The sequence below is a fragment of the Leuciscus leuciscus genome (genome assembly GCF_965113295.1).
Source record: "Leuciscus leuciscus genome assembly, chromosome: 20".
NCBI lineage: Eukaryota > Metazoa > Chordata > Actinopteri > Cypriniformes > Leuciscidae > Leuciscus > Leuciscus leuciscus.
Window position 1 is genome coordinate 32734506 of NC_138744.1, and position 23475 is coordinate 32757980.

Consider the following 23475-nt stretch of genomic DNA (forward strand, 5'->3'; position numbering starts at 1 on the left):
GTTTTAATGCTTGAATGTTAAACACATAATTTTTCCCATATTCTCCATTGTTGCGGCTCCTCTCTTCCCAATCTGTCAGTAACGCTCTGTTTAGTTCCTGTCTCTATGAAGCCCCTCCTTCTGAAAAGCACACTGTGCTCTGATTGGATCAGTGTGTTGTGATTGGTCATCCTCTTCAAGCTTTTTTTGGGAAATGTCCTGCCCCTTACCATAACCGCCAGTTTCAACACACTACTAACTAACTCAACCAGGCCCCGCCCCTTTATTCTGCATTGCCTTGGGCAATAATTACTGAAATGTTGGAATATTGTGACGTGTTTATTCCCTGAAGAAAACTCAAGGCTACAATGTTCAAAACAGTGCTTACTAATATAGAGACTAGCTCCCTTTGGAGTGACTTTGTGCTATGTAACTTTGCAGACCTTTTCATGCTTAAAGAGCAACATTACACCCTGAAGAAAAAGCATAATAGCACCCGTTTAACCCTACCCACATTTCTGCTACCACTTGAGACCTTTAACACCTACATTACACCATCCTCCCCATCTCTACACCAGGCTTTTCTCAGGAAATCGAGTCTCATGGCATCATGATGTATGACCATCCCCGAGCATCAGACAACAGATGAAGCCACTGATGAGTATGGGTTGGGATTAGCCAAGTACAAGTCTAGTGAAGCGAACAAAGTCTAGCTGCCACCAGACAACGTCCAATTTTATTATAGCCATAGGTGCATCCGTTAGCATTTGTTACCTGAGTGCGGAGGATTTCTCCTTTGGTCAGCTGCATGTCTCCCGTCAGCTCCTTGACAGCGATTCCCAGAGGCTCCAATCGCTTACTGAAGTAATTAGTCATCTCAGCAGCCAGGGCCTTCATAGGAGCAACGTATACAATCTATAGAGGCAAGAAAGAGAGACGGAGAGAGACAAGACAAGCTCATGATAAATGAGAAAACACCAGAGTACCATTTGTTCCCTGGCAACCAGTACAAATAACAATTTACAAAGAAATATGAAGCTGGCTGCTTAAAGTAAGAGTTTAATGGTGATGTATGAAGACTGTCTATCATCGTTGAAGCTGACATGCACGCATGTGAAAATGCGCTTCACGAGACAATGCATCCGTTTACATCTCCAAACTGTGGTAAAACTTCTTGACACATATTTAATGCTCAAGTCTATCCTTGCCTGACATAAACTAAACAAACGCACCCAATCAAGTTGTGCAGTACGTGATGCTGGTGCGGAAATGAGTTATTGGCTGCCAGAAAGCCAATAGCTCACTCAACAATATTGTCTCTGTGAGTGTGTGTTTACCTTAAACTGGTCCTTGCGTATGACTCCCCCGGGCTGCAGGTTCTGGCGGATCTCGTGCAGGACGGTGAGCATGGCAATGTTGGTTTTGCCGGCACCGGTGGGCGCGCAGATGAGGAGGTTTTCATTGGTGTTGTAAGCTGTCTCGAACACTATAGACTGGATTCTGTTCAACTTCTTCATGCCCTTGAACACCAACTGGCCAATCTGCAAACACACAAGAAAAATGTCAATGGTCCATAGGGGTGTAACAATACCCTCAAGTCACGATTCGATACATATCACGATCCGGAGTTCACAATACGATATTATTGCGATATTCCAAGACATATGATAAAAGGTTAACAAAAAAAATGTACTGTTGATTAAAATGCTACATTTGGTGTTACATTGTGGGTGTAAATTAATAGGCTTGGACTTGGTGCTGGAAATCCAATGCACAGGACAATAGAGACACCAGAATAACAATATTCATGATTCTGAAGCTGAAAATACAGAATTATTTTAGACTAATATGCTTGATCTCTGTCACTGACTAGATATATTTAAAATAATGTAGGCCACTTTTTACTGGTAACATCAGACATTTGGCATTATCAGGACCCACAAATATTCCCCCATTGCATTATTATACATTATATTCAACATTATACATAATAGTTTAATGTAGTAGTAATGACACTAAAACTCTGAAAACTTGAATTTTTTTTCTCGCACAGTAATTTTATTTTGGGTGAACTATCCACGATATACATTGTTGTGTTTTGTATTGCGATATATTGTGGTCCGTTGACAACAAGATCTTGGTCTTGAGATCTCGAAAGAAACACCAAGTACCTGTTTAATGTAGCGTGCAAGAGGTTGAAGTGAGTGTATGTGTAGCAGATGTGGTGTGATGGAGACACATATGGTCAGAGAGACAGGGCACCAGGAGACATAACTTAATGAAGCCACTTTAATGCACAGCTAATGAGCAACTCCGGTCTCCTACAAGGCAATCTTCAGTGACTTTACCTAAACTAATCAATCACCGAAAGCCAGAGTCAAAGAATACTGAACCTAAAGCAGTGCTGACAGAAAATGAGATACTTTACTGATGCAGTCAGATCAAGTGCTTCTCCATGAGTGACTGTTGGGACTTTATGCATGGATGAGCGTGTACGGAGAGCTCAAACATTAAAACCTTGCAAAAGGCCACCAGGACTATAGAGGGGGAAATCTCAGAGCAGTGTCAGGAGCTGTCAATCAATACGCCCACTCTGTCCGGCTCTGCAGCGACATCACACTGGGTTTGACAGCCATCAATCTCTACAGAATTATGATAAGAGATGAAAAACCAGCGAGCACTTTAGCACTACTGCTGAGTACGGTTATTTTCACTACCAGCATCATTAAAGGTGCATTGTGTAATATTTTGGAGGATAGTAAAGACCTTACATAATGAACCGGTATGTTTGTATTACCAGAATGAGCCATTCAATCTACATACACCACGGGTCCACTTACATTGAAATGGCCATTTTGCGCCGACATGTTTCTACAGTGGCCCTAAAAGGACAAATGCGTTTCGTCACTATGTTGTTCTTCGTGCAAAGAAGCTATCTAAAGTCAGCGAATAAAACAAGTTAAGAACAAGTCACAATAGTATTTGCAATAACATATCGTTTTACTGAATAATCAAGTAAACCTAATTTCTTAATTTATCTTGGTAAAGAAACCTCATTGCTTAACTGGCTACTCTCTGCTGTCTCAGACGACGACATCATTTCCTGTCGGCCAACGTAACTTCTGTTGGTTGCAATTCGCAACCTCACCACTAGATGCCGCTAAAAATTACAGCAGAACGTTATGACTTTATTCAATCAAAAAGGGGACAGGAAAGTACAAAAATCTAATCAAAGCACATCGAGTAAAACAAATCTAGAAACGTCTCAGCATCCCTCATTCATGCATCTGTGTCTTGGATCAGGGGATCAGGATTCATTAACAATGCTATCGGTCTCTCTTTTACCGTTCTGCTCTGGCACACTTTAAATTAAAAGAAAAACAATTAGGCTGAGAGAGTTATTATAGGGCTCTGATCTGATTTAAAATCAGGACTGAAAAGCCAAATGGAAGGGATTATTAAGAGCCGAAAGACGCTTAAAGCACAGCAGTGAAGATGTGACTGCATTAGGATCGTTTGATAGGTGGACAGAAAAGCAGTGGGATGTTCTGCAGTGGTAAACTTCATTACAACAGTTAAGAGTTGTCTTGTGGACTTCCTATGCCTGCATCTATGAAGTCTACAAGAATAAAAGGTGTCATGCATATCATTTTAAAATGAGAAGTCACCTCTTCTATGAAAATGTATCTCTATTTTGTAAATGCATTACAGATCTTATTGTGAACAATTCATCCATGCCTACATTTCATTTTTGTTTGTTGGTTTGTTTGTTTGTTGGTTGGTTTGTTGGTTGAGTGATTGATTTTGCAATGTTTAATCAAAATGTGATAAATGGATTTCCTGGTGAAAACCAGACTTCTTTCTGGTAACTTATGCCAAACTTCTCCAATCATTAGTGCACTTAAACCCCGTCACTGCAAGCGCACGTTCATCTACCTCCACTTTAGAGTGCAACACCCACATCTCAACCATTGCATAGAAGAACCAATCCCTCGCTCCACATTTGTACTTTTCAGATAATCCGTTACACTCGGATGTACTGTACGTCACAATAGGGAGGAAAAGATTTGTGGCTATTTCTTTTTCATCTTGACGTTAAGGTTGAAGAGCACCCCCTATGTGACCTTAAATTCACAGCGGCCAAGTACCCATCAGTCTAAAGCAAGCAAAAGGAATTTTTGTGGTGGAGATAACCAAGAAGATATTTAAAAAGAGCAAGTCTTTGCCTTCTCAATACCCCGAGTCTTGATTGGAACAATTTAGCAACATATTTAGAGTCAGCACAGCATTTATAAACCATTTTACATTTAATGTGACATATTTCCAGGTAAAAAGGGATTTTCAACAAGAAATGTAGGGCTAGACTTGATTGTATCCATTGAGAATTGACTGAATCATGAAAAGTGGCCATGCCATACTTCCAATTCCAATCTTGATGCATTCCAATTGCAATCCAGTTCTTTTTCAAAACTATCTATACTTTCTATTAGCTAACATAACCTTAAAAATGACAGTGTTAGATATTGGCAAGATTTTGGCTACTGAAGGCAGCATTACTTACAGTAGCCTAAACAGTATGTAAATAGTGCCAAAAAAGGGAAAAGGGATTTCAGAGGTGGGAAAACAACTACGCCAATTGGGATAAAGAGTACTACAATCAAGACCTCAGCTAAAAAAATATATAAAATAGAATATGAATAGAATACACAAATCAGCCAATTACAATGTTCCATTTCAGTTCCTGCCTTAAAAGGTAGACAGGCAAGGCAGCTCACACTAGGTTTTGAAACGGAGATCAACTTCATCAGCTTTAATGGCCCAATTGAAGCCAATTACAAAAAAAGCTTCCAGAAAGCTGTTAGCGCTTCATTGGAGGTTGGTGTTTCCATATAACATCACCTTCAGCTGAGTGCCACGAGTTCTCGAAAAAACGGGAGAAGGCGCATCAGCCTCAGCTGGTCCGACCCATTATATTCCCAGGGTTTGGTCTTCAGAGGACTAACTTATAAATATTCATAGGTAATTAAGAGCTCTCCTCCTATCCGACTGAACGGTTGTATCACCGCGGTAACCAAACCGCTGCACTTGTTTTAAGAGCCCCCTTCATTTTGATTTATCAGCTTTGTCTGTAAAGGACTGCCAGTGTCCCTGCACACCTTAAACATGCAAATGAATGCAAATGTATGCGTGCCCCAACATTCACCTCGAAGTAACGCGTACATGTAGCAAATATGGAGTTGTCATTACTTCATGATCTCGGAAAATGTCTCGCATTTGGTTATTTTCCTTTGAAGCGCACTCAGCGTTGTGATGAATGCTCGTCAAACTACATGAAATTGTGATTTGGGTCAGGGTGGTCCCCCATGTGCTATTGTTCACACTCCACACGGTAATGTAGCCCTGAGGTAATCCATCAGCCAACTTATACAGTGTACAACACCTTTTAAAACAAGCCTGGCAAACTCGCAGTCGGCTGTACGTCAAAAGGGGGTTTTTAATCTCTCTTTACTGGCTGTAGAAATAGCGGCAGTAAACGGGACTTTTCATCACAGTGTGTGAGTGGAGTGATTGCCACAGTGGCGGCCCATTCCAGCTCGTTGAGTTTCAGGCTCGGGGGTAAATCTAACACCATCAGACCAGGCTCCCATTCAAAACTTCAAGTGGCTGAAATCATTTGCGCCTGAAAGCACAATCTCAGCTTTATTCCACTCTGTCTGAGACTTAAAAAGCCCATATTTTTTCTTCCAAACATTTATCTTTTTTCATATGGTGCACGGATGAATCAAACTCAAAAACACTAATGCCTGGGACACACTTAACAACTAGCTAGAACATTCTAAGGCTGAACCGAACACACTTACAGACGGTTTCCATCGACTGCAGCAGATTTTAAACACTGACTGTAAACACCAAATGAACGAATAATTTTTTTTTCCAAATATGTTTTCTGTCATTTTATGTAGTTTTTATCATGCTGATGTAAGTTTAAGTGTTCGTTTTTGGAAATAATTTTGGTTGTAGATCGTTATTTTATGCTATTAAAACAGGAGTGTGACGTCATGATTGACAGCTGTGATTGACAGCTTCTCTGAGCAAAGTAGTCACTGAGGCACCAACAACTTTTTCAGGATTTTCCAGAGGAGATTGGAACTTCAACTTTAATTTCTACATTTCCATCACTGTTTATTTCACAACAACATAATGTTCTGCGGTAAACCGTACTAACTGTTTCTGCGGGATTGAGGGTGGGACCTTAATATCGCGGCTCCACTTCACGCTCACTACTGCGCAGACTCTGTCCCAAATCAGCGGAAGACGTCAGCGCCATAATGGGACATTGGCGGCTTCACTTTTCTACAATGGACGAGAGTGAAGGTGCGTCGTCCATCTATTTTTACAGTCTATGTGTGCACCACTTGTGACAGGACAATTCTTGTTCCCACAAAAAAAAATGTATGTCTACAATTTCCAGCAGGTCTTTTCCAAAACTTGCTTCACAGAGATGATAATCCCAAAATCCATCAAGAGCTCAGTGAAAACATTATTCCAAGACAGCGGAGTAGAGTATTGCATATAAAACAAATTCATTTAATAGTTAAAATTAACAATAAATATAGTGCAACCTAAATAAAACTAACTGTAGTACTTATGTGCGCTATGTATTTTTCCACTGTGTATCGTGTTATCATAGGCCCTGTTGACATCTGGAATTAGTATGTTTTCATTGAGCTGATCTCAAATGGATGAATAAACATAGGTGTAATGGATCGCTTTCTTAATGTAGATGATCATGTTGTCAAATGTGCTCGCAGAGCCACATTAGACTGCTTTCTGTCCACCTACTGACCTAATACGTAATTATGTATGCACCATTTGAATGCAATGTTCAGCCAAAGTTACCCAAGCGGTGCATTGAGAGGAAAGTAAGAAGGGCATCTAAACAGAAGTGGTCAATGCATTTGAAACGCATTTTATTAGTAACATGCTAACATCAAACTCCACCGAAATCAATTGTGAGACGATTCTCCCTTGCACTTTTTATGAGGAGTGTGATTTTGTGTATGTATAGCCAATGTAGATCTTTCCAAATTAGCCATGTATGAAGTTCGGCGTGAACTTTTTCACCTTCTCAGGCTGTTTTTCAATAATTTGTTTCTAAAGGTGGGATTCTTCAGACGGATGTGCAGATGGTACGCACAGCTAGGGATGGCATACGGTTTAACAGACTTTACTCTTGATAGTTGTTCTAGCATTTGGGAATAACAGTATCTATCCTACTTCCTCATTACCTGCAAGCCAAATATCCACACCAAATAGTCAATACAAATTGAAATGTTGGTGGGCCATACCATCCCTAACTTCCTGATATCAGAATCCATTTCTGGCATTCCAGTTTCAATAAATGCTCTTGTTCAATAGTTGAGGAAGTTTTTATTTCTAATAGTTGCAATATAAATGCTTTGTATGACCCCTTTAGAAATGAATGATATATGCACTGCTTCCAGTAAACTTTATTTTTGTACTCTCCCCTTCAAAATGAACCAATCACACATATGTGGCAATGGCAAGGTTTCCAGGCCAGCGATTCGCTCTACTCCTACACGATCTAGTGCTTCAAGATGCTCGCAGTCTGTGCCCAGAGCACCCTTAACACTTTCAGTCTGACGGTTTCGCAGCGTTTCTTCACACTGCCGGCGAGCGAAACCATTATCAGCAGGGAGCCAGCATTCACTTGACCACGTTTTACTTCTCTCAAATGCAGAGAACAAAAGCATATTTCTTTAGGCGTGCTAAATATATCTGCTGATTTTATGATGATATAATCAAGTGAGAGAAAAAGTGCTTGAAAGTTGTCTTTGCAGGACATATGGCGAGTGCTTGATGGTAAATAACAGCTCTAAAAACTGTGGGCAGTCGGAGATCTGAACACCTGTACGTGAGTCCGGTGGATCCTGACAGTCTAATTAACTCCGTGGATGAAGGGCCCTCGGCCATATGTGCTGACTGGGTGAGCTGGGAACACAGCAGAAACTCACCCGTGACTTTAAACACACTAATTGGACCAACATAGCCCCCAGCAATCATTTCACAGCAACATCTAAATACCTGCACAGCCTCGCATGGATTTCTTGACTGTCCAGGTTTAAAAAAAAAACTATGAGCCAAAAACAAAAAAGCACACAGCTCTGCCGAAAGGCTCGCTTAGCCTATCCTAAAGTCTGTGTTTACGCATGCACATTTTTGTCGAAGCTGCTGCAATAATTAAATTCACAGCGTTTGGTAATAGAAAGCTAAAAGATATAATTGTCATTTGCACGGTATCCTTTTAATTACTTTTTGGTTCCATTTCATTCCATTTGAACTGACAGCATGATCAAGCTTTAATTGTTAGTTTTAGCAAACAGCTTATCTGCCCGCCTCTAGGCCACACGGCACTAAATTACCCGCTCCAGAGATACAAACACACACACACACACACACACACAAACACACACGCACACGCACACACACACATTAAACTCCAGCACGTTTATTCAAAGAACAACTCACACACCTACGAGCAAAAGTATCTGATAAGTGACAGGTGCAGCACTGACAAACAGGAGGGCCATTTATTTCTCTTGCTGGAAGAGTTAAAGGGAAACAAAGATTGAGGGATAAGAAAAAAGGATGAAAAATAGAGAGGTCTATTGTCCAAAAACTCCACACACGAGCAAACGCAAATGCAAACTTTTCAAGCAGAGCTGTCCATCACACTGAAAGCAATGCCCTTGTATTTATACATTATTTACATTCGACTCACTGTCCTGAAGCTCCATCCATTAAAAAGTGATCTGTAATGCCAGGAATCATGGGGGATTAATCAGGGATGTTTCTCTGTTTCAGTGTGTATATAAACAGACTGCAAACTACTGAGCAGAGATGTTTACCATTCCACACGGCTAATGAAGAGAACGCTTATAATTTGATTCACGCTAGTAACCTGACTCACATCGCTGAAGATATCTGTAATGCATTGCAAAACACAATAATTGCGGCCCAAGCACAAATATCTCATGTAGATGAGTAAGAGATACAATTTCCATATATTTTTCCAAAAATGATGTGTTGTTACTGCAAAGTCAACAATCTTGTATCTCTGCTGGTATTGTAAATTTTGATTTGAAAAAAAACCATACTGGTTCCAAAAGAGATAACTGACTTCAACAAGGAAGGAAATATTTAACCATTCGCACTGATGTAAAATGGCTAGATTTAAAACTGTTTCCTAGTGGACAACGTCAGAATTACAGCCTTCATCTGCCATGATGAACAAATGAACAAATAAATGGCTAGAATCTAGAATTTCCATGTGTACCAAGTTTTGTCAAGTTTGAATGAATAAACAGATCAATTAGCAAGGTTATTATCGTTAACTAAAACAATAATAACAAATATATTTTAATTGAAATGAAGCTGAAATAAAAATAAATTATAATATGTATAAAATGACAAAAGCACAAAACAAAAATTCTAAACATTAAATTAAAATGAACATAAAAACTAAAAAGACAAAAATGAAAGCAAATTCAAAATGTTAATAAAACTATAATAAGACTAAAATAAAAACTAAAATAACACTGCCAATTAGTCATTATGGGCCACACCCAAATATATCGGCCTACAAGCCCACAATTATTAAATTAGTAGAAATATACTTTGTCAGGAGTATCTTGATACACCCAATGATGAGTTCAAAGAAGCAGATCTTCAACAACGACAGAAAAACTCAAGGGTGCGCAAAACTTTGCTTCCTTGATCAAACTGTCTTTAACATATTTTAGTTGTAACACCTCATAACTTTGACAAATCATACTTATTTTTGATTACCTTTTGTCAAAGGAGTATTGAGATTATATTTTTTGCTTTGGAAGCACGGCTATTTCCTTCAGGAAATGCAAATGTAGTTATTATTTTCAGTTTCAAGCCTTTGACACTGGATACTCATTACAAATGCATCATTCGTTAGTACTCTCATCTGAGAGCAAACGTATGAAAATTATGAAATAAACGACAGCACAGCTGCACAAATTTAAGATGTTTTTTTTTTTCATATTCAAAAAGAGCATCTGTGTTCATTTTGGGTTTTACAGCATTACTGGGAAGAACAAGCTGGAGATAAAACATGCAATTTGCAAGCAATGTCACTCGAAAGTCACCTATCATAAAAAATGTACTGCAGTCAAATGAAAAAAAAAATCATTACACACTCAAGGTTAGAATCGCAATGCTTTATGTATCACAAGATATAAGAAGGATTGCAGTATTTGCCAAATATGATCTATGCTTTGTGACAATACCGCTTCTCTATCACAGTGACCTATTGCACTGAAAATATATAGTATGTAATTTAGAATATAGAATACTGTAATAATAATGTCTAAAAACAAATAAAATTAACAGCTCATTGTATATACAATTTTGCATACACTGCAACTTGATTTATTAAGACAACCTAGATATAAATTTGTTGAGCAATCTAAAGGTGAATCAAACAGCGCATCGATGACGACTGCTTTGAATCGTTTCCACCAATAAAAGCATCACCATCATCGCTTTAATGTTCACTTGATGTTCACATGACTGTGCTGATGTACAGAAGCGTGTACAGTGGGGAGAACAAGTATTTGATACACTGCCGATTTTGCAGGTTTTCCCACTTACAAAGCATGTAGAAGTCTGTAATTTTGATCATAGGTACTCTTCAACTGTGAGTGACGGAATCCTAAAACAAAAATCCAGAAAATCACATTGTATGATTTTTAAGTAATTAATTTGCATTTTATTGCATGACATAAGTATTTGATACATCAGAAAAGCAGAACTTAATATTTGGTACAGAAACCTTTGTTTGCAATAACAGAGATCATACGTTTCCTGTAGTTCTTTACCAGGTTTGCACACACTGCAGCAGGGATTTTGGCTCACTCCTCCATACAGACCTTCTCCAGATCCTTCAGATTTCGGGGCTGTCGCTGGGCAATACGGACTTTCAGCTCCCTCCAAAGATTTTCTATTGGGTTCAGGTCTGGAGACTGGCTAGGCCACTCCAGGACCTTGAGATGCTTCTTACGGAGCCACTCCTTAGTTGCCCTGGCTGTGTGTTTCGGGTTGTTGTCATGCTGGAAGACCCAGCCACAACCCATCTTCAATGCTCTTACTGAGGGAAGGAGGTTGTTGGCCAAGATCTCGCGATACATGGCCCCATCCATCCTCCCCTCAATACGGTGCAGTCGTCCTGTCCCCTTTGCAGAAAAGCATCCTCAAAGAATGATGTTTCCACCTCCATGCTTCACGGTTGGGATGGTGTTCTTGGGGTTGTACTCATCCTTCTTCTTCCTCCAAACACGGCGAGTGGAGTCTACAGTAGCTCAAAAAGCTCTATTTCTGTCTTATCAGACCACATAACCTTCTCCCATTCCTCCTCTGGATCATCCAGATGGTCAATAGCAAACTATAGATGAGCCTGGACCTGCGCTGGCTTGAGCAGGGGGACCCTGCGTGCGCTGCAGGATTTTAATCCATGACAGCGTAGTGTGTTACTAATGGTTTTCTTTGAGACTGTGGTCCCAGCTCTCTTCAGGTCATTGACCAGGTCCTGCCGTGTAGTTCTGGGCTGATCCCTCACCTTCCTCATGATCATTGATGATGGTGATGATCACCTTGCATGGTGCCCCAGACCGAGGGAGATTGACCGTCATCTTGAACTTCCATTTTCTAATAATTGCGCCAACAGTTGTTGCCTTCTCACCAAGCTGCTTGCCTATTGTCCTGTAGCCCATCCCAGCCTTGTGCAGGTCTACAATTTTATCCCTGATGTCCTTACACAGCTCTCTGGTCTTGGCTGTTGTGGAGAGGTTGGAGTCTGTTTGATTGAGTGTGTGGACAGGTGTCTTTTATACAGGTAACGATTTCAAACAGATGCAGTTAATACAGGTAATGAGTGGATAACAGGAGAGCTTCTTAAAGAAAAACTAACAGGTCTGTGAGAGCCGGAATTATTACTGGTTGGTAGGTGATCAAATACTTATGTCATGCAATAAAATGCAAATTAATTATTTAAATACATACAATGTGATTTTCTGGATTTTTGTTTTAGATTCCGTCTCTCACGGTTGAAGTGTACCTATGATAAAAATTACAGACCTCTACATGCTTTGTAAGTGGGAAAACCTGCAAAATCGGCAGTGTATCAAATACTTGTTCTCCCCACTGTATGTTGTTTTGTTTTCAGTCATTGCGGAGGTAGTTTATTTCTTCACAGAAATTAGAAAGGTTTTTACCGTGCGAGTGCAGCGCTTGAGATTCATTAGTTAAAAGGCTTCCTAATAAATTCCCCACTTTTAATGTTTCACACAGCTATTAAAGCCACGTTGAGCGGCCGTGTCCCTGTTGCCCATTACGGCTTTCAATAAATGACAATCGTGCAGCACTTAAAAAAAGAAAAAAACAGACAGGCTTCCAGGCCCGCCGCTCAAAGGACCCTAATAGCACATAAAGATGTATTAGCCGTTTCGCACCGGTGTTTTATAAAAGGGAAGCACTTTGTTTCTGAGTTGCGGAGGCTTTAGTTAATGAATAGAGGCACTTCTCCTCTCCTACTAATTCACACCGCTTATATCAATCTCTGTCGCTCGCTCCAGACGGGAAGAGTGATCCGTTCCAGCACCACAAAAACAAACCCGAAAAAAAAACAGGCGATTATGATGAAACTCGTGTGAAATCAGACTTGTTCTGTGCCTGATGTTTGCTTTACCTGTGATGTATAGTTCTGTAGTCTTTTAAAGGGAAAATAAAAACAAAGAAAGAAAGAATACCGTCCACAAAGCCAAATTTAGGACGAAAGGCGCATCATTGATTACGCCGTGACGCTCGGTGCTTTAATTAATGGTTTCCTGAAAGGGAGGAAAACACAAGGCTGGAAATGAGCCCCATGAGGGCCAGAAAATAAATCTGTGCTGTCCGTTCTTATATTCACCCTCTTACAGAGGAGAGACTGATATTCTGCTGGCTTTACTTTAACCAAAACACACAAACACAATCCCTCTGAGACTCCAGATCACGTCCTCTGCGTTAGAGACACATGAAATGAGCGATGATCTGAGATCTTGAGCCGCGATAACAACGGAGACGGGACGTTTCTCAACCGATGCTTGGGTTTTCTCAAGCGGGCGACAGCAGGGCAAGTCAAGCGTATTTTTGTCTCCATTAGGGCAGTAGTTTGACCCCTCCTGCTTTTAAAGAGCAGTTATTATGTTTGACACCAGTGGCAGCCACTAAAAGCAGCAGCTCCAAGCCACGTCGTTCAGACAACGCACACACACACACCTGCAGGCCATTTAGTGGATTTGGAAACCAGTAGGAGGACAAACGTTAATGCCTGAATGCCGAAAAGACGCATCTGTCTGTGATGATTACAACCACTGAGAACTTAAATGGATTCCAGCTGATCTACAGTATATTCTATTATATTCCAAACAATGTGTTTGGAAGAGAAAAGGAGGCTTACAATTTTATTTTAATTAAAAAATCATCTACAAATATTGTGTCCTTATGATAATGGATGCTTTAGCTGTTTTTCCTAGCATATTTGTAACAAAACAGACAAGGTCATAGTGTGGCTCCAAGTGAGTCTGGGAAACTGCACCCGTCACAACAGCAGGTGGTGCACAAAATCGCATTTTTGTTTTGGCGAATTAATTGGAGTCCGAGAACACGCAAAAAAAATAAACTTGAATTTGTATTAATTTATTTAAACCTGGAAATAAACAGTTTTAGAATGTGGATCATTTACATGTCGTGCCAAACTTACTTTCTGCTGCAGAACATGAAAGAAAATATTTTAAAAAATGCACGAACAACATTGACTTTCAATGTATGGACAAAAATGATATACGTTTTTTACAAGATATCGTATTTAGTGTGTCACAGAATAACGTCAGTCATGCAGGTTCGGATCAACATGCGAGAGAGTAAATGATGACAGAATTAAAATTTTGGCTCGGTAACTTTCTACCCAAGCATGGGGTTGAGCCGCTCCAGGTTATGCCTGTGACGTCACCGTCGGCACTGAGCGGCAGAAACACTGAGCGGCAGAAACACTGAGCGGCAGCATCTGTTTTCAGCGTAAATGCCACAAAGAAAAACACACAAAACACATCTAAAACGGGAAAGAGCTTTCCGAGTGACTGAACAAATAGATTTGACTATATTTTTACAGACGGCTGAAAGTGCTTTACAGAGAAGCAAATGAATCGACAGAAACAACTGGATCCAGGCAGAGAAACGTGGATTTGCAGTTTTCATTTTGAGTCAGTATGAGGAATTTAGGGGTAAAATCATACCCTATATATTGTATTGACAACTCATCAATGAGATATTTACCATTGTATGTTCTGCATAATTGGATGTTTTTAAATAAACTCTGACAAAAAACTATACAAGTTTTAAGGCTGGACGACATGATGATATATATATATATATATATATATATATATATATAACATTGATTACACAGATTTAGACCTACGATTGTTGTATTTATAAAAAGCAATCAGAGGCAAATTTGCTTTATGTTTTTCCCCGGTGTCGAAATCAGACACATACAAATGTCAGGAAACAGGATTCCTGCTTCATGTCAATATCCATGGATCACTGGATCTTTGGTAAGTTGTAAGGAACACTATATCGAACCTTTAAATTGAACTGATAATTGTTTGTTTTAAACCGTGTTTTCGCAGTTTCTCCTATTAAATCCAGTCACGCAACGGCTCTTCTGCCACTCAGTCCGGCTGAGGGAGTGTGTTCCCGCGGGAAAGTGATGTCAATGCATACGCTCTATTTGGTCATGTTTGGGGTTATGTTTTTCAGAGATGGGTAGATTTGCTGAGTCTCACTACAGTTAAAACCATGCACCCCTTCCCTTGCATTCTGACGTAACAACCTGTTGCGCCATTACAGAGCGCAGGCTTTTAGCATCCTCTTCAGAAGTGATTTTATTCATAAAGATACTGAATCTAAATAATATTGATGTTGAAATGAGTTTCTTTCAGCTATCAGTGGAAACGTGGGACGGCGGTCTGAGTTGTGCAGTTCTCACTCCTAAATGCATGCATATACTGGCAATATTGTATGTACATGTATAAAAACTGTGTTCCACCTAAATGCAGAGTTGAGCCTGTTGGGTCATTTTTTTTGGGTTGTCTTTTCCAATGTTGGGTAGTTTTTTTGTGTTTTTTTTTAGCCATTGGGTCTCAGCTGGGTCAATCTCCAAACCATGTGGTGACTGACAATCAAGCTTTTAATGTTGTTTATATGTCTATCTGGTGTTTTTAATATGCTTTAAGACAAACCATGTGTAAATTCATAAGTCGACACCATTGCTGAGTATTTTCTACTTAAAACTGCAGTGAACCAAAGACAGTCTCAAAAACACGGTTTGAAATCGCTGGTGTTTCTGACGTCACAAACTACATTGTAACCAATCAGATCAACGTGTGATCGTCAACGAGTGGATCTATGAGCTGAGTGAGTGAGTGGAGGCGGGGCTCATTTGCATAGAACTGTGTATACTAAATGAGGCAAGGGTGTAGAGTTATATTCCAGCTATTTAAAAAAAAATTCAAGGAAAAAAAAACATTTAAGAGATAATATTTTGGAAATCAAAGGTGAGTTTTAAGGGATACAATTATTGACTACAGGGAGACTTTTAAACAAAACACCCCTCCACACAGGAGAGCATCACCAAATGAATGCATTTCTTCAGTGAAATAAAGGTTTGTACATATTTTATTTTTATCTATAATCTTTAATGTACAGTAAATTCAATTTTTTACACAACACAACATACAGGGATGAGATGTCAGTCAGCTAAATGCTCCAGTCAGCATTTTTGCTTGATGGAAATGCTGCTTGCCTTTGCATAAAATAAACTGATTTTATTTGTTATAATACTAAATCTAATTACTTTGGATGTCAGTTGTGTTTTCTGTGGTCTGAGGTTTGCAATTTCCCCGGCCAAACATCAGCCCAGCACCAGCTCAGATTTCAGCAACAAACCAGCACAAGAACCAGCGCCATTTTGGTGGAAAATGGATAACAGTGAATGGCTGATGACACAGTGGTTGGGCTCAGGTGCAGGACAAAAAAAGATAACAATATATGAAAAGAAAAAATAATGTCTGCACATTGAAGTTACAGCTCCATACAATACATATATTTATGAACAGCACAACATTTGGACCAATGAGGTCTTCATCAGGCACAATTTGCAAAGTGGGATGCAACTATTTATGGACACAGGTGATAGCATTAATAATTTAATATAATATAATATAATAATATATGGCAAGACGTTGAGCTGTTCATAAAGAAATTACATTATTTTCCTTTTTTTTATTTTTTTTTATTAAAAGAACAACCCAACGTGCTAGGTAGGCATAACCCACGGTTGGGTTTGTCCATGTTTCACCCAGCAACAAAACAACCCAAATTTAACCAAATTTCTCCAAACGTATCTTAAGGCCGGGACACACCAAGCCAGCGGTCGGCGGTTGGCCAATGACGGACCGTTTTTGAGCGTCGTTCGGCTTAGTTTTTTTGGTGTGTTCCGCAACGTTTGCTGTAGTTTTTTGGGCCGATTCAGCGTGTTGAATCTGCGACGGGCCGTCGGTGAGAGAGAACACTATGATTGGCTCAGCGAACGAGCCCGTGCGCGAGAATAAAAGCGAAAGTGATGAATGTGAGCAAAGAAGTCAAGATGGTACAGACAGAAGCCTGTTATAATTTTACATCATCTTTTTACCTGAGCATTTGAATGCATGAATATTTTCATAATAACATGAGCCGAATGGAATGAAGAAAGTGATACACGTGATTGATATTCGAATGGTAAGCAAGTGCCTAGTTCGGTTTCCCCTATTGAATGACGAAAACAGACTATTGATCCCTGCTGATATAGACACATATACTTCCACACAGAACGTACGTGCTAGTTTTTGGCCGAGACGCAGCCAACACGAGGCAACAGCACAGTCAGCTTAAATTGCCGCTGGTTCTTTGACGTCGGCTTGGTGTGTCCCGGGATTTAGTGTGTGCTCATTCAAAATAAAGGAGGTATCACTTAAACAGTGGTTGTGTGGTGTATGTTCTAAACCAGGGTTTCTCAAACTCGGCACTGTCCTGCACAGTTTAGCTCCAACCCTGATCAAACACACCTAGCTGTGAGTTTCTAGTGATCCTGAAGACATTGATTAGCTTGCTCAGGTGTGTTTGATCAGGGTTGGAGCTAAACTGTGCAGGACAGTGGCCCTCCAGGACCGAGTAAACTGTTCGAGAATTTAAGTTAATCTGAAGATATTAACCTATATATTATGTACAAAATAAGATAGCAATCTTGAAACTAAAACTAGTACAATAAGGGTTAAATGAACAACCTAATTTGCTGTGTTCTGTCCTATATTTAAACAGTGGCAGGGCTAAATAAACCCAAATTGGCTTGTTTTTAACCCAGTATTTTTTTAGATTGTGGATGAAATATCCCTTTAATTTTAAACCCTGGCTATAACATATTACCACAACCATCTTCACAAACCAGCAGCTTGATGAACAACAGTGGCTGAGTCTGAAAGCGCACACACAAATGAACCTCCTGAAATTGATTTGGGACAGGCTTTGAGGCAGCAGAACAGTCTAATGATCCACAAGAGAGAATATTTAAAGTGAATATGTAATTACTACAATACTAATTCCTCCCTAAAAATGATATCAAAAGTTGAAGAAGGTGTTGAAAAACACACATTTAGACAAACTGGCCATCAACCTCAACTTTAGATGCCATTGATTTGATTCATGAAATCAAACGCACAGGATGCGACACGATCATTGGATTCGGACATTTCTAACTTCTTATGCTGCCTCAATTTATAAGCTTTTGGATGGAGCCAGTGTTAACTACCTCAGTATGTGAGTTAGCCAATCATAAAAGAGGCTGTTTACATATAAACAGTATTGGGGAAAGTTAATTAAAAATAATGCATTACAATACTGCGTTACTCCCTTAAAGCTACACTGTGTAATTTTTTTAGTTGATTCATAGCAAAAAACACTTAGTTCTTTCAAAAATATATGTGCTCATTAATGTATATTTACTTCTTTCAAGTAATAAAGTATTCTCGTAAGTTTATAATCTGCCATTGAAAGTACATACGGGTGAGGGGTTCGAATGCCGGTCGCCATGTTGCCCCTCCATCTTGAAACTACATTAGCCAAAGAGGAACATACCTGTAAATTCAAGCTTCGCCTTTCGCGCTTTACACTCAGTGACACAGAGACGAATGCGAGGGGGAGATTACTCTCGACTGCCGGCAGATTTGAAAGATTGCTGATGGAGGATCACGCCTATTCTCGAGGACATGTAACAGAGTCGCCAAGGAAGCGAAAGAGAGAATTAAAACGTCAACGCGACAGGCAAATCAGCAAGACCAAAGTCAATACTGGAGTAACTTTTCCCAGATGGAAAGAGCCCATGAGGAGCAAAGATTTTAAAACGGACGCCGAAGTTGCCTGCTTTCTTCTCGACAGGTAATTCAGCCTATTTGTGTAAATTCAAAGTTTTATAGTTGCTTGTCTAACCATAGCATGGTTGTGCATAACGCCAGAACGACCTCTAGTATAACTTGTGTTACTATTCCTCACGTCAATGGTGAAAAAGTATTGTTTACCTTGTAACATAAATCTGTGCTGCGACAGATCACAGGTGATAGTTTTAAAGGCGCAATTGGACGAAGTCGAACTGGAAGCCATGTTAATCTAGGAATAATACGGCCACCGTAGGAGTTAAAACGCCCTCGAAATTGAAAGGAACAGAAACTAATATTCACTGGGTAGTCATATACAATTGCACCGCTAGATGGGGGAAAATATCACACAGTGTAGCTTTAAAAAGTAACTAATTGCGTAACTTAGTTACTTTTTTTAGAAAAGTAATGCGTTACGTTTCTTTTGCGTTACTTTTTTTCCCACCTGCGCTGGGCTTGTTTGTTTATAACAAAAAAGTTATATTTTTGGCCAAATGTAAAGACCCTTTTACACCAAAAGTGAAATAATAAGCCTCAGACTGAAGGAAATGCAGATTCACTCCTGTACAGTAGAGGGCGCCGCTCAAACAAACCTTTCAGCTGCTGCTGTTCTGGACAACGGAAGAATAGGATGCAGGAGAAAAAAGTTTAACACTTTACCTATAAAAACAAAACAAAATCTATAGTAATTTTTGCTTATGGTTTAACTGAATCATCAAAGGTCAGAAGCAAGTACATTGGTCAATAAAGTGAGTTTAAATGCATACAAATGTATGTTTTATTTAACATATTTAGTTATTGGAGGTTTGCATCGTATTCTGATTCTGCATTTCACTGATTTTATTCATTTTGAAGAATATTGAATGTTTTTTTGTGCAAGTGAAATGCACATTTATTCTAGAACTACAATAACCCTCATGTTCACACACATCCCCTCTGCATTTCGATGTCTCTCAACATGGGGACAGGAGAATTGTCAGTCAATAAATGGGAAAACAAAGTAACTTATTTGAAAAAGTAACTCAGATATTTTGTTGTAAATTTTTTAATGTTTTTTTTTATTTTTTATTTGTCGCTAGTTACTTGAAAAAGTAATCTGATTACATAAGTTACTTGTACTGAGTTACACACAACACTGCATATAAACATCTCTTTCTGACTGTATTTGGGTCAGTAAACCTTGACTCACATTATAAGAGGAAAAATCATGCATTAAAGACTGACTGATTAATTAAAACTTATTAGCAGCTGAGCCTCACATAACAATAAAGAAGACACAAAACAACTCAGCAGGCATGACTAATCAATCTATTTAAACTCAAGACTTCACCAATCAACGAGTCACCCTTGCCGATCTTGTGAATCTGAACACACCTCGTAGCTCAAGCATGACCACACGGCTGTCATTATGATTGACACACTGATGACTGTAATTAAAGGAGACCCTCAGTAAAGTCTAAGCCACGGCCAGCATGTCCTCTAGTTCGGCGAGGAGGTTGTTGTGCACTTTCCTGTCAAAATCAAGCCCACACTATTTGCTAAAGTGAGTGTTTGTGAGCCTCTTTGCTTTGGACTCCTGTTGGTGAAGAGGTTTTCACAAGCCTATCAGGTTTGGATGGACATTATGTCTTCAGTAGAGATGTCAAAAGCTCTGGTACTTTGGTGTCAAGTCAATGAAACAAGCACTTGGTTTTGAATATGGACATGCATGACAAAAATGTCTGTATGGATATGAATTCAAAATGTAACTTTTGTTAAATATTATTAAATTGTATATGTTTCTTTATTTAAATTAATTAGACATGCTTTTTGATGACTAAAATGTAATCATTGAAATGGGAGAAAAGAAATATGGAATCCAGAATAATTAAAGCAGAAAAAACTGCATTAAAGAAAAAATTAAAAAAGATTTCATAGGGCCCTTTTTGTACTGGTTTATCATTTTAACTGCAGGGTTCCTACACATTTTCAATTTCAAAATTCCATACTTTTCCAGACTCAAATTTCCAGACCTCATTCCAAATGATGTTTCAGACCACATTAAACATAAAATGGTTCACACAGCATTATTTTCGGTAAAAATCATCTGTAAATATTTTTATTTTCTCTGTTTTTCATTGGTTTTCTCAAAGTGATAACATGCGTTTGCATGATGAGAAGAAACCTAAAAAGCTTTATGACCTGCATATATTCACATCTGAAACGACTACTGTAAATGTGCTTTGATGTTGCATGATCACGCAACAAAGGTTTGTTTATTCATCAACTGAAAACAGCATACACTGAAATATTGATATTGGTTCATTAAAATAATAATATTCATTTTTAACCCAGCCTGTGTGATACATTTATTTTTTTTAGAAATTCTTAATTTTATATTTAAAATAATATTTTTTTTTATATCATACTCTGATTTATTTTTCCATACAATTCCTGGAAATTACTCAAATCAAATTCCATACTCTTCCACACTTTTCCAAACGGCATAGGAACCCTGTAACTGGTATATGGTCCACCACTGCAAGGTGTTTTGCGTTGGTATGTATCCAGCTGGCGTAATGCCAATATTTTTGTCCGATACGATAGTCTTAAGCGATTTTGACTTCTAAATTCTTGTTGTGTCGTGGACAAGAAACATGTCAGACTACACGTTGCTTCATGACCAATCATCGCTTGCCATCTTTAACGTCATGCGTGATGTCATCGAGAAGGCGGAACTAGCGACTGACTTCTGGAAACAAGAGCGTAAACAAACGGCTAGTGAAGCAGCGTGTTAGCCTACTGTTAATTCCAGTGCTCACTGGTTTGATGAAACACCTGCGCTATTGTTCGCCAGCCCAGCATTTATCTTTTTCCACTCTGTTGTGGAAGTCCCTCAAGGAAACATCATAAAGACTGGAGTATTGTTGCCATATCTCCACAAACCTTTCCTCCATTGCATAATTCCACCTAGCAGCACCAATACCCTCATCTCTCTTTCGTTATGCCATGTTTGAAAGCTGTGTACGTAAGAGTTTATCTGCTCCTATTGGTCAATGTCACAGATCTGACAGAACAGATCGTGGAAGACAGAGAAAAAAATTAAACATGCTAGTCTTTCTGTTGTGACATCATTGGTTGTCATCCACTGTGACACACTATACACACAATAAATTCTTGCATCCTGAACATAGACTGTATAAAACAATGGACATAGTGTGCGTGACGATAGCCGTAGTGTTTCTGAAGAGCATTTTTGAAGCCCAAAGTGGGCGGAGCCGGCCGTCGCCATCTTGGTCGTGCGTCACTCCCGGATAACCATAAATGTGGAACGAGGCGGATTAGCTGAGGTGACGTGCCGCTAACAGACAGCAGACAAACGGCTAGTAGTGACATCAGCGACAATCCACCTGTCACTCAAGTGGACACGCCCTTAATTATGCAGAACTTTAAAGCATTATATAATTTAAACGGATGAGTTATAAAAAAAACTCACCCCCTCACAGTTGTTATGAAGGGCAAAATTAGCATTATAAACCAAAACCATTGTTTGTACCAGGCTGTAAACATATTTTTTTTCTTCTGTAAAGTTGGGCATTTTAACATGGGGGTTTATGGGATTGACTCTCTTTAGCAGCCTGTCTCTAGTGGCCAGTCGATGAATCGCAGTTTAAGTCACTTCCAAGTGGGATTCAAGAGAGAGACTGGAAGACCGTAAACAAAATACAAACACAACTCGCTGCAGCAAAAGCATCACATGCTGCATCTGACACCATTTGGAGGAGATTTTAGGCATAAAGTCATCAGTCAATATGAAGAGGAGAAATGATTAGTTGTGAAGAGCTCATGGAGTGTGAACACAAGCACTGATAAATGTCAACAGCTGTAAATAAACCACCACTGACCTCGTCCAGCTCCGAGATGAACACAGGCTTCTCCTCAAAACCGATGGGCATGGGGTCGTTGGGGGGGATCTGAACCTCCTCATACATCTTATTATTCTCTCTTTTGATGCCTTCGGGCAGCAGCATCTGCCGGCACAGCAGAGAGGACATGATTACACAAAAACACACACAATTAAACCTTCATCATGCATTAGCTCACGGCAACAGTCACAGACTAAACGTTGAGGGCTGTGGCCACCAGTGTGCTTTATTACCGCTGAAATTAACTGAACACGCAGTGCTTCACTGATATGAAATAACCATCATAACTCAAGCAGCACTTCTTTGTACATTTGAATGCAGCGGGTTGAGCTAAGCTTGCTATATTCTCTTATGGAAATCATTATAGAATTAGGAGAATAAATATCTAATTTTAGCACGCTGCATTTCCTCCAGCTCCTATAATTACAACTCATTTTCACCAAACTGAGAGCATATGCCGAACTAATGAATGTGTCATAATCAGCTGTTGATCACAGCAGACAGCATCATGCGTCATCATATCTGGCAATGCTACACATTTAGTCACATATTGTTGTTCTAAACACATCGCCAGAGCCAAAATCATTGTGAAAATCATTGTTTTGTCATTGTAAGTATTCAAATAGTGCTTATTATTATTAGAAAGCAACTTCACATATGTAATATTCTACTAGGCAAAACTGTGGCACTCATTATCACTACAATATTGGGGGGGGGGGGGGGGGGGGGGGGGGGGCTATTTTATACCTCATTCATTGAAAGTGCCACCTATGTAAATGTGAGAATCCCGATTTTTTGGTTTCAAACCGAGGTCAGGATTCTCCCACGATTCTGGACGGACAACTAAACAAAATAGAGTGTAATTTACTAGAGGTTCTGACAAAATGATAATTGCTGCAGACTATTTAAGATGTTTAATGAATCTGAATGAATTATTTAAAAAAGAAATGGGATTCAATGACTCACTCATAAAT

The 23475-nt window shown here is 39.3% G+C and overlaps 1 protein-coding gene across 2 annotated transcripts in view; it reads right to left on the reverse strand.

Moving 5' to 3' along the window:
- The window catches only part of ascc3 (activating signal cointegrator 1 complex subunit 3), a 238871-nt gene that overhangs the window by 160415 nt on the left and 54981 nt on the right, over positions 1 to 23475 (reverse strand). For both annotated transcript variants that reach the window (XM_082150224.1, XM_082150225.1), the window contains exons 8-10: positions 22481 to 22606; positions 1317 to 1520; positions 754 to 894 (exon numbers count right to left, since the gene is read on the reverse strand). In XM_082150224.1, coding sequence (XP_082006350.1) covers positions 754 to 894; positions 1317 to 1520; positions 22481 to 22606 — 471 coding nt within the window. The remainder of the gene's footprint in view (positions 1 to 753; positions 895 to 1316; positions 1521 to 22480; positions 22607 to 23475) is intronic.